At 44.3% G+C, this 15,832-nt stretch overlaps 1 protein-coding gene and 4 non-coding genes across 5 annotated transcripts in view; all 5 read left to right on the top strand.

Moving 5' to 3' along the window:
- The window catches only part of DHRS7C (dehydrogenase/reductase 7C), a 16,957-nt gene extending 8,257 nt beyond the window's left edge, over positions 1-8,700 (top strand). Inside the window, exons 4-7 of the mRNA XM_044454062.1 lie at positions 863-1,073; positions 5,156-5,248; positions 6,148-6,303; positions 8,407-8,700. Coding sequence (XP_044309997.1) covers positions 863-1,073; positions 5,156-5,248; positions 6,148-6,303; positions 8,407-8,615 — 669 coding nt within the window. The 3' untranslated portion in view covers positions 8,616-8,700. The remainder of the gene's footprint in view (positions 1-862; positions 1,074-5,155; positions 5,249-6,147; positions 6,304-8,406) is intronic.
- Positions 8,701-14,578: 5,878 nt separating this feature from the next.
- Positions 14,579-14,660, top strand: TRNAS-CGA. The gene has a single exon. It is a non-coding gene; the product is annotated as a tRNA-Ser (tRNA).
- Positions 14,661-15,182: 522 nt separating this feature from the next.
- On the top strand, positions 15,183-15,264 carry TRNAS-AGA. Its single transcript has one exon. It is a non-coding gene; the product is annotated as a tRNA-Ser (tRNA).
- A 105-nt stretch (positions 15,265-15,369) lies between these two features.
- Positions 15,370-15,451, top strand: TRNAS-AGA. The gene has a single exon. It is a non-coding gene; the product is annotated as a tRNA-Ser (tRNA).
- A 98-nt stretch (positions 15,452-15,549) lies between these two features.
- TRNAS-AGA lies at positions 15,550-15,631 on the top strand. The gene has a single exon. It is a non-coding gene; the product is annotated as a tRNA-Ser (tRNA).
- The last annotated feature ends 201 nt before the right edge of the window (positions 15,632-15,832 follow it).

Raw genomic sequence — 15,832 nt, 5'->3', positions numbered from 1 at the left:
CTCTCTCTCTCTCTCTCTCACACACACACACACACACACACACACACACACACAGAGAGAGAGAGAGAGAGAGAGAGAGAGAGAGAGAGAGAGAGAGAGAGAGAGAGGTTCTCTCCACAATAGTATGTACTGTAATCTTTTCAGCACCAGGTCAAGACATACTTATTCATCCAGATGGTTTAAATAACTTTTATTGTCTCTGTATGCAGTTGTATACTTTTTTGCATCTATGTAACACGAAGGATGAGAATATGTTTAATTACATTTCAGTTTTACTATTGTAGACTAGCCTGAAATCCATTAGGATGAAGGGTGATCTACAAATATCTAGAAGGAATGAAATGATAAATGAATGAGTGAGCAAATTTTACTCCCTTTTTGTAAAAGACTAGTTCATGGAATGCAGACTTTGTCCATGCAAGCATCGCTGCATATGGTGGATATGCAAAGTGACAACTGAGCAGTCTGGGATGCAAGCAGCAGCCGCAGCCACAATGCTTGGAAACAATTTTATTTACTTATTTGTTATACTTGAAATCCACCCAGTGACCAGTAGTGCCACTTTTATCAAAGATACCACTGCTAGTCCCCTGGCTTATACTGTAGCGTCTACGTCTCTGAATTCCTGATTTGCCTCATATTAATCTTATCTGCTGCCAAACCTTAGCTCCTGTACTGTGTGTAATTGGTTGCTGTGCTTCCCTTTATGATCCATGTATTGAACAGCTTCTTCTTCTGTAGATTGATGTACTGTTTACCATATTTTTTTAAAATACGGAAGGTTTAACATTTTGCCCTTCAAAAAAAGTAGAAACTTACAAATATGGCATACTGCAGTAACCAAGCATTGCTTCTTTTATAGACTTTTACTCCGAAGCTTGTCCTTCTAGATCTGTCTGACATAAACTGCATCCAAGATGTAGCTAAAGAAATCCTGGATTGCTATGGATGTGTGGATATACTCATCAACAATGCTAGCATGAAAGTGAAGGGCACAGTGCAGAATATCTCACTGGAACTTGACAAAAAGATTATGGACGCCAACTATTTTGGGCCTATAACACTCACCAAAGGTATTTGAAACAGTGCCGCTTTAAAATCTTTTAATTTCTCTTTAGAGATGAGACATTGGGTGGGACACACTTGGCTCCATTTTCCCTGCTGGAGCCACTGATTAGTACCGATTGAGCACCTGCACACTACAAACCTGTATCAGTCTTATATTATTTCGCTGCTGGGGTTCCCAGCCGCCAGATCCTGGGAATTGTAGTTTAATCACAAAGTCATCAGAATTTCCCTTATTATCTCTTGGTGAGCTGGAGCTTCCTCACAGAACTGCACCTCCAAGGCTCCTTGGTGCAAGAGAACACTGTCTCTAGGGAAATATGCCTGCAATGGATTATAGCGACTGCTGCTCATATTTGGGGTGGTGCAACCAAGTGCAAGCATTGTTAAGACCCACTGACACTCCGGTGCTTATCGCACATTGAAATAGAATAGTAAATTGTACTTGCACTAGTTTCAACCCTAGGCAGGCCTGGCCCAACACAGGTTGCTGCCTTGCGTGAGAAGCACCGCTAACACCTCTGCTCAGCCATCAGCCTCCTTGTTTGCTCAATCAGCCAGCACCCCCACTTGCTCTTCCCTTGCACCCCAGCTGCAGGGCTTTCACAAGTGGCCAGCGGGCCCCTCCTGGGAGGCCCATGCCTGGGGCACAAGGCAGAGCGACTGACTGAGCAGGTGAGCAGCCAGCCAGCTAGGCAAGCAAGGAGGCTGCCTCCAGCGGTGGTGAGAAAAAGGGGCAGCAACGGCTGATGGGACATGCAGCAGGTTGCCCTGCAGTGCCCTGCCAGTTACTCTCTTGCCCCAGGAAATGCCACAGCGGGAGAGGGGCTGGTGGGTTTTCCAGGACAACCGCCAGAGGCAGCGGGAGGCAGCCACGGGTCCTCCTCAGGTGCTCATATCAGCCCACACAGTGCTGATGCTGGAGCTGCCTTAGGGCAGGAAAAGCCGGTGCTGTTCTTACTGCGGCTTGGTGTGACTACTAGCACTCCACGGGTGCACTCAATTACTCCGTGCAAAATTGTTGGTGCTGCAATTCCTCTTACTATTGCTCTGTGACTTTTACTGACGACAACCTACTATTTGACAGTGGGGGTGGAGGCAGGAATACACAGGCAAAGAAAAATACAGTTGCTTCCCTTGCATGCTTTTACGCTTAGTTGCAGTAGGCAGTTATGTCAAAGACTTCATGGGAAAGGTGGGTTTTTGCAGAGAGACTTGTTTGAGAGTGGAAATTCTGAAGAATGGGCAGGAACATTTCCATTTGCTAGTGCTGGGGACTCACTCTTGATTTCCCTGCTAGCATTTCAGTGGCGTGAACTCCTTGCTAGACATCACTGCGCTTCTGCTCAGGAGGTGGTGCATTGTCCTCCTCCAGACCTAGTTGAGCAGGGGCGGGACGGCCATCTGCGAGGGATGCTGCAGTTGCATGATTCCTCACTAGGTGTCCTCCCAGGCCCCTCCAGCCCTCACATTCTATCCCCGATGATTCCAGGTATCCCTGACTGCAATCCCTTGTCATGTAATTATGCTCAGAACAGGGGACCTTGCTCAATCCTGCACTCTTTGCGACATGCCACGGTTGTTTACGTACTGTGAACTAATCTCTTAGGAGAATCCTGGGTGGGATGAGACGATTTAGTTTAGTCAGATTTAGCAATCTAACCTATTGAGCTTTCCCCTCAGTTGTCAGCTAATGATTTAAACCTTTGGGTCCTTCTTGTAAGGTCCTGGAGGCATCTAGAAATCCTGTTGGAGAAAGACTCCAGACGCCAAAGATTCTGGCAGAAATAATACCCATCTGTTTTTGTGGGACATATCCTAGATATGTGCCACAAGGTTTTATCAGGGGGCAAAAGCTTGATTAGTGCTCTGTGTGAATCGGAGGCTCTAACTTATCTTGTATCTGTCAAATCATAGAAATAACCCAACATTTATTATTGGATTCTTTCTCTGCCCTAGTAAAAGCAAAAACAAAAAGCAAGCCAGAGTTGCTTGTTTACATGGAATGCTACTGACTGGAACATGAGTGGAAGTTCTGTGGATTGTTCAGCCACTCCCAGTTGCAGTAGGAATTACTCCCATTTTTTAAAAATCTGGGTTATCTTGAGGTGTGAGCTAAGTCCCCATGGCAAACCATGTGGCATGTATCTGGGACACTTTCCCCCCAAAACTGGTATTATTTGCAGCAGAAATTGTACATCACCCATATCTGTGGCATCTGGTTGTTTAGCTGCTCTGGTTTGCAGAGGGAGTTCACAGCCTCTTTTACGACAGGCAATGCACAAACCAAGCCACAATATAAGATCATGAACAGCAGCTGGAAGCTGTCGAAAAGAAGTCCCCTCCTGAATTCTCCCAATACTAAATGTCAGACTGCAACATACATGCATCTCCCCCATACTGCTTAGAAATGTGCTTCCAACCACATGGCATTAATCCAATTTTACATTATCACATGCATTCATGGGTGCATTCCATGTAAACAATATGGGAGTCATATTGTGCATTCATGAAATTGTACTGGGCATCCTGGTGACATCTTCCACCTCTCATCCTCCTGACTTCTCCTACCACTTCTTCCACATTTTATACAATTTCTTCTGATTAGTATTGCTAGGAGTCCTCTTACTGGAAGCACCCCATGTTCCCTAGCGATGCTTTCACTGCTTAGAGATTTGCTTCCTCAAGGAGAACATGGTAGGGCTACCAAGCAAATGACATATGCACTCGCACATCTAGGTGCTGCTTTTAAAAATGTGTTCGAAACATGCCTGAAAATGGTGACTCTCAAAGAATATATTGATTAGATTTGTATCCCACCTTTTTTCTAACAAAGAACTCAAAGCAGTTTACATAATTCGCCTCATCCCCACAACAACAACCCTGTGAGATAGGCTGGCCTGACAGCCTGTGACTGGCCCAAAGTTGCCCAGTTGGCTCCATGGTGGAACAGGGACTAGAACCTGGATTGCCCGAGTCCCAGTACTGCGCTCTTAACTGCTATAGCACACTGGCTCTCCCACCTCATGAACTATTGGGAGGATGTCTATAGGCACCATTCCAGAAGGCAGAAACATTATGGAAATAGGCAGAGTGCATGCTTTGCATTGAGCAGGTGTCAGGTATAATTCGAGAAATCAGAACTGGACTAGATAGAAAGCTTAGGCTCTTTTAAGCTTCCTAGAGCTGGTCCAGCAAGGCTTTTGTTTTGTTTTGTTTTGTTTTGTTTTGTTTTGTTTCCTTATGCAACCTTGTTCCCTCATTCTATGCCTCATCTTGTTCATCTAGCACAGCCTTTCCCATATTGGTACTCTCCAGATGTTTTGCACTACAACTCCCAGCATTCCCAAACACTGGCCATGCTAGCCAGGGTTGATGGCCACTGAAGTCCCAGACATCTGAAGGACACTAGGCTGAGGGAAATTGCTTTAGAAGAGAGCCTCCCAACATTTTTCAAACAGTGAGCACAGCTGCATGTTTCAGCGTATGCCATGTTGCCCTCACCAAGTGGCTGCTGCGGGGGCTGTGGCCGGGTACAAGGCACCCATTTCCAAGGAGGCAACTTGGTAAGCCTAACAGAGAATCGTCCAAGGCCCTACCTGCAAGGCAGGGAGAGGTCTGAGTTCCAAAACTTAAAACCACTCTTTGGATACCAGTTCTCTGCTCCAACCCATTTCACAGAAGGCAAATTGATGAGGCTCCAAATGAAGTTGCTTGGCAAAGAAAACAAGCACAAGTTGGAGGCGGGATCTGAGTTGCACTGCTAGATCACCTCTGTGTGTTTCCCCAAGCACAACAAAATGCCCATTTCCTGGTGTATAGAAGATAAACACTCTGGCCAGGGCCATAATCATTTGCTTTTCTACAAAATAAAGTTAAAACATAGACATAGTGGTAATACTGGTAGATTGCTTACACTTCACGGTGTTGGGTTAGATAATTTTCATTTCTTCTACTCATATGTTTCTGATATCCTGATAAAGCAATAAATGCTGCATAAGCAACAAAAAGAAATGGTGAAGTTTAAATAAGAAACTAACAGAATGAATCTGACACTATTCGTTTCCTGCTGCCTTCCCTCCACCTGCAGCTCTTATTCCCAACATGATCTCCAGGAGAACTGGTCAAGTTGTGCTACTCAACAACATCCAGGGGAAATTAGGAGTGCCTTTCCGTGCAGCCTGTAAGTTTATGACTCGGGAGGACCATTCCCTCCATGGGGTGTTAAACATGGTACTGCTGGGATTCACAAAGTTCAGAGGTTCACTAAGCCAACGAGCTTCAGGTTAACTGAGGAAGAGCGGATACCAACTCTGCCGTAGGCCATAGCATAGACAGGAGTGTGGTGGAGCATGGCTGTGTGGGACAGAATGCTGGCACTTCTCTATCAGTGTGGATGCCGAAATCCTCTGCCACCTGCTCAGGCTCTCTTTGAGCTTCCCAGCAATTACATATTGTTTCCCTGTTGCAATGTCCATTATTTTGGGTTGGGTTGGTCTTGGATGGACAATTAAGACCCATTGTTTTTACAAACTGCTGGAAATGGATATGGATCAACACAGTGGCCTGCATTTTTGGATTCTCACTGGGTAAGAGTACAGGATGGGGCCTGCACTTCAGCATTTACCTCCATGGTGCTCAGCATAGTTCCTCCACACTTGTCAGATGCCATAAGTGACCTGAGGGGGCTTTGCGCAGGCCCAAGGCATCCTTCAGGACAAAATGCTGCCCGAGAGCCATTTCAGTCAACACTGAAGTGATTTTTTCATTCCTGGCAGCACTGCAAGATCAATTTTATTTGCCTGGTTGTTTCTGCAGGCTTGCTGTGAAACTGGATGTCTTTTTCATAGGCTACTGAGTACATTAACTGTTTTAAAGGGGCGGGGGCGGCTACATTAAACTTCGGTGCTGAGATGAGATTCAGTAATGGACAGAGTAAAAAAAGGGAGTTGGAAGGATGTTCCGTTTTTCTGGATTTGCAGAGATAGCAGAGAGGGGAATGTTAGAAGAACTGGGAGTACGTTATTATTTATCTGTGCATTCATTTTTCATTATGTGATTGCACCTCTCTTTTGATTTTAGATGCTGCTTCAAAGCATGCTGCCCTGGGCTTCTTCGACTGCTTAAGGGCAGAACTGCAAGAATTTGGCGTTTGTGTCAGTACTGTGACCCCAAGTTTCATATGTTCATACCATGTGCAGCCACAGCCTAGCAACTGGGAGGCCTCTGTGTGGAAATGTAAGACTCACACAACAAATAGTCGTGGGGATAGAGGGGCCCGTCGCTCCTCCATAGAGCACCTGCTCTACATACAGAGGGCCCCAGGTGCAATACCTGTCATCTGCTGGTGGGGCTGGAAAAATGGAAACCCTTTCCCTTTCCAGTGGACAGCTGCTGCCGGTCTGTGTTGACAGTACTGGGCTAGATGATCCAATGGCTGGACCCAGTATACAGGAGCGTTCTATGAGCTGGAAAAAGGGGGGAAAGGAGAAGAAAGGGCCAGTGTTGTTGGGAAGTTGAGAGGAGATGCAGTGAGAGTGAGAAGCTTCGTGGATGGGTCATGAGCGAACTGTAAATCAGGAGAGGTGGACTTGGAAGGGTGGAATATCTATGGCTGAAAATTTATCTTCTTGTTGGCAAAACTGAAAATACTTCTCAGAGCAGGAAAAGTTTGAAAGTTTGGAGTTTGAAATACTCCATGGGGGTGTTGGTACATATCCTCTGCAGCGTCCAGAATCAACACATTTTGGTGTGACTGAGGCATGAGTGACAGTATGTAGTCTAAGAAAACATGTCTAAGACTCCACCACAAATGCATTTTTATTTTTTTATTTATTTAACTTATATTCCGCCCCATTCGCCAAAGCCTCGGGGCAGCTTACAACCATAAATACATATCATCAATACAATTAAATATAAAATTGGAGACATCCTGGCCAAAGTTATTAAAATCAATAAATAATAAATTATCAATTAAAATAATGTTTAAATAAAAAAGTCTTGGCCTGCTGCCGAAAAACAAATAATGACAGCACCAGGCAGACCTCTCTGGGGAGCGCATTCCATAGGTGGGGTACCACCACAGAGAAGGCCCTCCTCCGGGTACTCGCCCTCCTAATGCCCTTCACGGAGGGCTCCTGGAGAAGGGCCTCTGCCGCAGATCTCAAGGGGCGGGAGGGCTTGAATGGATGTAAGCGCTCCTTTAGGTAACTAGGTCCCAAGCCATTAAGGGCTTTATAGGTAATAACCAACACCTTGAATTGGGCCTGGACTTCAATGGGGAGCCAGTGAAGCTGGCGGAGGACTGGAGTCATGTGAGCACAATGCCCAGTCCCCGTCATCAACCTGGCAGCTGTATTTTGAACCAATTGAAGTATCCGGACCGTCTTCAAGGGCAGCCCCACGTAGAGCACGTTACAGAAGTCTAGTTGGGAAGTTACCAATGTGTGTGTCTTTTTAGACTGTGTACATGCAAGAACTTTTCAGAAACTTGGGTGTGGGATTGCCAACCTAACATTATCCATAGGAAGACATACATTCGTTTATTTTATTGTCCTGCTAAGGTGGGTCTAGGCAAACCAGTACCTGGAAAGGCAAATACAACTTGCTCCTAGCCATACAAAAACTACTTCTGCAACATGTGCTCTCAGAAGCAGCCTCACTGTGACAATTAATGCACTTCCTTTCCCATATGGCCACTAGCTTCACAAAAAGACAGACAATGCTGCTTCCAAGGCTGGATGCATGATCTTCCTTCCACAAGAAGATGAGATCTTTCATGAAAGGAAGGGATCGACTCAAGGAAGTTCCTCTGCCATATTTTTGGGAATCCTCCCTCTGTCACCACAGCTTACTCCATTCAACAGGGTTTCCCAACTCTCCGGGAAGCATTTTTGGGAGCTGGGAGGGCCGTGGGAAGGAAGGGGTGAGGAAGTCCCCTTCCCCAGTGCAGTTGATTTAGATTACCCACTGCATTCCCTCCCAATGTACCTTGGAGAAGTGTTTAAAGTATGCAAAATGCATATGTGTTTTTTGTATGTGTGTTTTGTATCTTTTAATATATACTCCTTTAAAAAGTGCAAATATTGTGTAGGGCTGCCAATTCCACTCACCAATGTCTCAGGACATTTTCCTAAAGGAATTTTAAAGGAATTTTCCTTGGGACTCCACTCTCCAGCACACCCAAACATAGTCTGGTTGTTCTTCTGTTCTTTTTAAATCCCTTGTAAAATTGTTTACCCCCAAAACCGCTTTTGATCCAGGGTCGTTTTCAAACAGTCTTAACATACAAAGACAGAGGAAGGACATGCTTCAGCACTTAACCTTCTGTCTGATTTTCAGTCTTTTCCAGAAAACTGGCTAACGGTGTCCACCCAGTGGAAGTAGCAGAGGAAATTCTGCGAACAGTGAGCAGGAAGAAACAGGAGGTGTTCCTAGCAAATCCCATTGCAAAGGCAGCTGTTTACATTCGCACCTTTTTTCCAGAGTTGTTCTTCGCTGTTGTAGCTGCTGGAGTGAAAGAAAAACAGAAAATAGTTGACGACAAATGATTCTTCCCAGCTCATTCCCCTTGGCAGTTGGGTTGCCAGAAGTTCTCTGTGTTATGAGCTGATCTGTTGGGGAGGTAAAACCAGGGATGCTGGGGGGAAAGCCACAACTCCTTGGAAAACTGAAACACGTCTGACCTGGGGATTTGGAGGCAGTGGTGTTAGGAATGTTAGTCTTTTCAACCGTCATTAAAGGCACACTCCTGGGCTATGGAACCAAAATGCCCAGGGTACCTTCTGCATCATCAGAAATGGCTGTGGCACTGCTTGGTCTCCTGGGAATTGTAGTTTAAAAGGAGTTTGTAGAAGGCCTCCAGGGCCTTAAGAGTCCATGCCAAGCATGTTCGCTGTGGTGGTCAGAGCTGCCCTAGGAGTAGCGAGATGCCAATAGATACAGACAGAAAGAGGTGCAGGCTCAGCTATAGGGGAAAATGTGAGAAACTGCTGGGGTGTGCAATGAGGAGCAGTATGTGGGGTGAGCGGATGGTGCTATTTTGATGACAGACCAGGGTGGTTTTAGAAAGCGGGCTGTGGTTGGCGCAGAGGAAATTCTTAAAGGAAGCAGAGGAGAGGCTCCTTGGCAACATTTGCTATTCTGGTTGTTTAGTGCAAGTCTCCCACATCATAAGTTCAAACCCCCAGAATGACTGTGGAAGTCTCGAGCAGGGTTTGTTTTTGCTTAGCTATACAGAATTAAGGAGATCCCTGCCATAGGAAAAATCATTTAATTGTCTTTGAAATATCACAGTCACTATATTGCCAGTTGTTTGTACAACCTCATCATTTTTGAAGCCCAAATAACATTTCAGTTTGTTTATCTGATGGTTGCTGTGAAAGATACCTTTTGGTAGGCACAAGGAACGAGTACGGAGATGTAGCCAACAGCATCTGCTATGGCAATCTGCTGCAGCCAGGGCCACCCACCTACAATCCATTGCTCAAATTATGGAAGCAAAAGCAGGAGATGCCCTAAAGATGTTTTAAAACCTTGGTGGTACCCAAGGTTTCAGAGGGCCAGTTCATGATGACTTGGAATAACGCCTTTGTATTGTGCCTCCCTATTACTACAAACTAGACAGCCGATGGGTGTTTGTTGTATGCCTCCCAGTGTGGCATACAACAAAACAACACATAACAAACACTGATACAGCAGTAAACACAATAAAAGCAACAACTGAAGTGAACAATCTAAAAATCAGCCCTACCATCAAATGTTATTGATGGCGCTGGGAGAGCAGTGTTGCCACAGAGGGAAGATTTTTCATAATGTTGCTTCTCATGCATTGTTTGTAGGAGGAGTGTGAAGGGTCTGGGATTGTTAGCATGGATATGCTTCATGTAACATGTAAAGGACATGTGGGTGAATGGTCCCTTTCTGAACATGGTCTGCGCGCGCATGCACAGCTATCAGGACTTGAGGAAAATAGAGATGATGACTGTTGCTTGGTTTAAGTTTGCCACAGACCTTTCCGATGCCGATACCCAAATTCTGCACTGTATGGAAGTTTGCTTCTTCCCTACTCCTTCTGTGTCCCAAGGAAGGGACAGGGGACAAGCCCTCAATATTGCCCTGACTCCACTGCCTCTTCCTTAAAATTGTCAGCTTAAATTTGTGGCTGACATTTCTCTCTTCCAAAATGACTTCTCTACTTTTGAGAATACATTCGCAGGCTTACCTGCAGCCATTGGGTAAAACCATAAAGAAATGAAAAACGCATGTACAATAAATGTTTGGAAATTATATTTAACATTCCCCACGTTACTACATATCAGATCCGGCAGCCTTGCATTGAAGCGACATAAATAAAGCCCTAGTTTCAGCTATGAATGTCAGTGTCTTTTCTATCTTCTATATAAATCTCTCTCTCTCTCTCTCTCTCTCTCTCTCTCTCTCTCTCTCTCTCTCTCTCTCTCTCTCTCTGGTGTGTAAGTAGAAGAGAGAGTGAGCAATGAGAAAAATCAATGACATACCACATTGAGGCTGTGCTTTACCCTCCCATTTTCTTTCTCTTTTACTTCAACACTTCCACCCTTCTCCTTCCACCAATTTGGGATCAAGTTTCTTCTCCTACATAATTGACACTAACTCATGTATCATCCTAATCCCCAACTTCTGTGCCACCTCACTATCATAGCTTCCGTTTCCATATTCAACATGGCACAGAAAACCTGCTTGAGATAAAACAAGCCTTGCGGAAGAAGCATCAGCACAGTTTCTGCAAAGAAGTGATTTTGCGATAATTTGTGAATGCTAACGTGAGAATGAGTGAATTGATAGATGCTGTGTACTTCATCTTCCAAAGGCTTTTGGCACTCCAACTGTTTTTTCTAAGCCACCTAACTAGAGGGAGTGGGAATTTCCTTGGGATCACTTCATGCACTGCAGCAGTCTTTATGAAATTTGGAGTGGTTTGGAAAAAAGGCTATGAATGCCTCTTAAAGAAAAAATACCATCTGACAAAGCTCCAACAGATGTTTTGGGCTGCAGCTCCCCAGCCAGCAGGCCAATTGTCAGGAATCCTAGGTTTTATCACCTAAAATATGTTGATGGCACTGGATTAAAGAAGAACTAAACATCTTTCCCGTGATTCTTAAGGCCTTCTCTACAAGAGGCATTTAACCAATGACTTTACTGGGCCATCCTCTGTTTTCTTTGCGGAGGAAAGAGTGTGTCTTTGCAGCTCCTCCCTCTTGCCTCATTTTGTCTGTCTTTGCCTTTCTATCTCCAGGCATTGTCAGAATCCCGGAATCTCAATTTGAGAAGAGGGAATAAAACTCAGGTTTGTGGGAAAGACCAAGCGTCCAGACCATCTGAGGCTTCATTGCATTTACCCCAAGGTTCCCGCGGTACTCATGATAATGCATGCATTACTGGGCAGGCAGAGGTGAACTCTGCTGCAAAGCTTCAACACCATTGCAGGGTATTTTATAGGTACACAGGTACAGGGCAATTGATGACTGAATGCAGAGATTACAATAAGATTCTGAGGTCATCACATACAGAACAGATAAAGAAATGTCAGTCAATCACACAGTAACAATGAGATACAATATTTCTACTTGCCTATATGGACACTTTAGTTCAATAGCCTGAACCCATCTTCAGGTCTGCTTAGACATGTAAATTCAAGCTACTGAGAAACTATGCATGAGCTCAAGACTCTTATCTAAACTCTAGACATTCTGAATTGGCCAGGGCACATGGAGCCTCTGTGCTATCAAAAGATACTTCCTTGTAAACTGAATTCCAACAATGATTATTTAATCATTGTGAAGGTATACAATGTAAATTTGGACTAAATGGCCTGTCTACTGTAGCCTACAGCTAAAGGTGAGAGAAAGGAGTGGGGAATGAATGCCATTTTAAACAGTGACAGCTTGGTTTTGAGAAGGAAGACAGGATTTGATCCCACAGTGCAAACGCACACAAGAGTAATGCTTTTCAGACAGGATTTATCCAAATTTTCCCAACAGTATACCTCGGAGATGTTGCAAGTTCTGTTCCAGACCACCACGATAAAGTGAATATTGCAATAAAGCGAGTCACACATTTTTTTGGTTTCTCAGTGCATATAAAAGTTGTTTATACTGTGGTGCACTGAGCATGCAGTAGCATTACGTCTTGAAAATGTACACATCTTAATTAAAATGCTTTATTGCTAAAGAAAAAAAATGCTAATCATCACCTGAGCCTTCAGTGGATTGTAATCTTTTGGCTGGTGGGGGGTCATTCCTCAGTGCTGCTGGCTGCTGGCTGATCGGGGTGCTGGAAAACTGGGGGTGGCCTCGCAATTTCTTAAAACAAGACAAGGTTTGCCACATCGATTGACATGATGCAATACTGCATCAATACTGTTGGGTAGTATTTTTCATACAGCAGATGTTCTTTCAAAATTGGAGTCAATCCTATCAAACCAGGCCACTGCTTTATCAACTAAGTTTATGTAATATAAAAGTTTGAAATACTGTGAGAATTACCAGAACGTGACACAGAGACATGAAGTGAGCAAATGCTGTTGGAACATGAAAAGGAGGGTGGCCAGCCAAAGGTGATGAACTTGAAATTCTTTCTGTGTGGGGTGGATAAAAATAATTTTTTTAATAACAAAAATGAGATTTGTTAAAAATTTAACTTGAATTTTTTAAAAATAAAATGCTTTTAAAGGAAAAATCTATCTAAAGATATTTTTCTATGTAAGATACATTATGGTCTAAAGGTTATTCATCATGAAATAATAATTACTCTTTTAATTATGTAGCATGTGGCTGTATATGCAATGTTTAAATGTTTTGGTAAAATTTTTTGGTGCAATTCTTTGAATTTCATTAATCCAATCACAATGAAAAACTCAAGGGGTCTGGACTTGGCACACTCAGCCCAATCAAGCACAAGAATGAGAGGAGCAAAACTGAATTTTATTCTCAAGAATAAGTTTGGCCACAAGCAAAAGGGCAAGTGACCCAGAGCACATGGCAGAGTCCTCTTTTATACCTTTGCTGACCAGGTAGTCATGAGGGACATCCATTCGTTTGAAATCCCCACCCCCCTGCTGAGACTGTTGATTGGTACATTTGAATCCAGGTGGTTCCTGTGCTTATCTGAGAATCTGGGCTACCTGGGAACTCTGGCAAGGGATTTCTTAATCCCTGGCTGTGTGGATGGCTCCATTTTCATATATAACATTTGGGGACCTGAGGAGCCTTCTCAAGCTTAATGTCGGCCAGCCGGGTATGCGCTCCAACAATGTCATGCTCTTCAAGAGGTTTCTGTAAGATTATTGGGCCATTTTTCTATCTAGATGATGTTGTCACAGATGCTTGATTTTACAGTTCTCAAAGCTGTGAATTTGTGTCTGCAGAGATCACACGCCTCTTTTCACAGAAAAATGTTAACAAATAAACATACAGAGTTGAGAAAAAGGCCTTAAGCCCATTGTGCCTTTGCAAATCTATGTACACACATGCTAACCCCTTTACAAATCTATGTATACAGAATCAACCCCTTACCTCTTAGGTGCTACATTTCAAAAAATTCAATGAATAGATGATTGTTGAAAGTGGACTATATCTGCACAAGAAGCTGAGTGTGAGGAGGGAGGGGCAAGCAGTAAAAATGTAAGTGAAACCTTTTGAGCAGAATGCTCCACAGGTCTTTGGATCTTTTTGTGGCTATCCTGAGGTTTATCATATTATTCTGTCCATGGAGGAGAAAACCTGTAATGGCAGCAGGCCATAAAAGAGACCCAGTTTGGAAATGTTTTAATGAAGTTGGTTCTACCTATGGGTAAGACAGGTTCGGCATGGGGCGGCATAGAAATATTATTATTATTATTATTATTATTATTATTATTATTATTATTATTATTATAAAATGCAAACATCTTACAATTATTTCATTATTATCTATGATTTCTTCCTAATAGTATAACCAAATGACTAATTTTTGATATAACTGCAAAACTAATCTGAAAAGTTGTTATACTAAAAATGAAACCATCATCTGATTGCGAATATTAAGATTATACCAGCAAGAATGAGACTTCATGTAGCATACCATGATTTAACTCTGGTCTTACAGATTAGTGATTTAAATCAAACCTACTCTGCTTGTGTGGTACATGGAAGTGCTCGAATCCCACCCTTGTAAGGCTTTTGGCCTTGCAAAGCAGGTTCCTCGGGAAGACCATGGCCAGCATGGAGGCTTGGTGTGCTCCACTGCCCTATCATAGCCAACTTTTCTCAGCTGGGTAGGATTCTCCCATCGTGCTTTGGACAAATTTGCTAACGGGAGAGTGACAGGCACAAGTCTCTCATGAACCAGCCAAGAAAGATAGGCAACTATGCATACACATTTCTTGGACATAACTGAGCTGCTGAGCAAGCTGGTGTGATCCTCCATGCCCCTCTTCTTGAACCATCAGGGGCCCAGGATGGCTCAGCTGGAAGAAGAGACAGCACTCAGCCTGGACGAGGTGGCCGAGAGGTGAAGGCGATGGACTCGAAATCCATTGTGCTGTGCACGCATGGGTTCGAATCCCATCCTCGTCGGCATTTAGTTTTGAGTCCCATAGAGAGGTATGAGACAGAGCTTCCCCCAGTTGCTGTCAGTGCATGACTAAAGAGGGAGGCAACATGGCAGAGAGGTGCAAGTGAGGAACTCAAAATCCATCGTGCACTGCATGCATGAGTTCAGCCTCACTAATAGTTATTTATTTATTCAAAACATTTATATGCCACCCAAAAGTGCCACAGCACATCTGGGCGGATCACAACCATAAGGCCAAATACAGTAGAAACACAATAAAAACTAATATGTTGTGGGCAGAGCATTTCCATTGGACTGAAAGCTCATTGTGGACAGGAGATGAAGGCCTCAGCTAAAATGTGGGGAACAGCAATGAGGTGGTTGAGAGTTGAAGGATGATTGTGATGTACACATGTGGGTATGAATCCCACCCTCGGCAGCCTTTACTTTTGAGCATCACTGAAACGTTGTTCATGGAACTTCTTTTTGGGCTTGAACACCTCCATTGCCAGGAGATGAAGGCCTCATCAGCATTTATGGACAGCAGCGAGGTGGCCGAGTGGTGAAGGCGATGGACTAGAAATCCATTGTGCTGTGCACGCATGGGTTCGAATCCCATCCTCATCGACATTTAGTTTTCAGCATCACTAGTGAGTTGCAGGCAGAGCATCTTTTAGGACTCGGGATGCCATGGCCAGCGGATGATGTACCATCTGGCATATGTGGAAAAATGGCGAGGTGGCCGAGTGGTGAAGGCAATGGACTAGAAATCCATTCTGCTGTGCATGCATGGGTTCAAATCCCATCCTTGTTGGTCTTCAATTTTGATCCTCAGGGATGACTTGCAGGCAGAGAATATTCCCGGGATTGAACCTCATGGTGACCAGGAGATGAGTGCCTCAGCTGGACAGTGGCGAGGTGGCCGAGTGGTGAAGGCGATGGACTAGAAATCCATTGTGCTGTGCACGCATGGGTTCGAATCCCATCCTCATTGGCGTTTACTTTTGAGCAACACATATACAGTGCAGGCAGAGCACCTACTCGGGCTGGAGGTGCCATGGGCAGGAGATGGAGGCCTCATCTGGCATTTGTGGAGCAGTGGCGAGGTGGCCGAGGGGTGAAGGCGATGGACTTAAAATCCATTCTGCTATGAACACATGGGTTCGAATCCCATCCTTCCTGCCCTTAAGTTTTG

This window comes from Varanus komodoensis, unplaced genomic scaffold (genome assembly GCF_004798865.1).
Source record: "Varanus komodoensis strain SLA01 unplaced genomic scaffold, ASM479886v1 scaffold7_1, whole genome shotgun sequence".
In the NCBI taxonomy this organism is placed as follows: Eukaryota; Metazoa; Chordata; class Lepidosauria; order Squamata; family Varanidae; genus Varanus; species Varanus komodoensis.
Note: the sequence above shows the minus strand (reverse complement) of the source record. Positions and strands in the feature narration are given on the sequence as shown.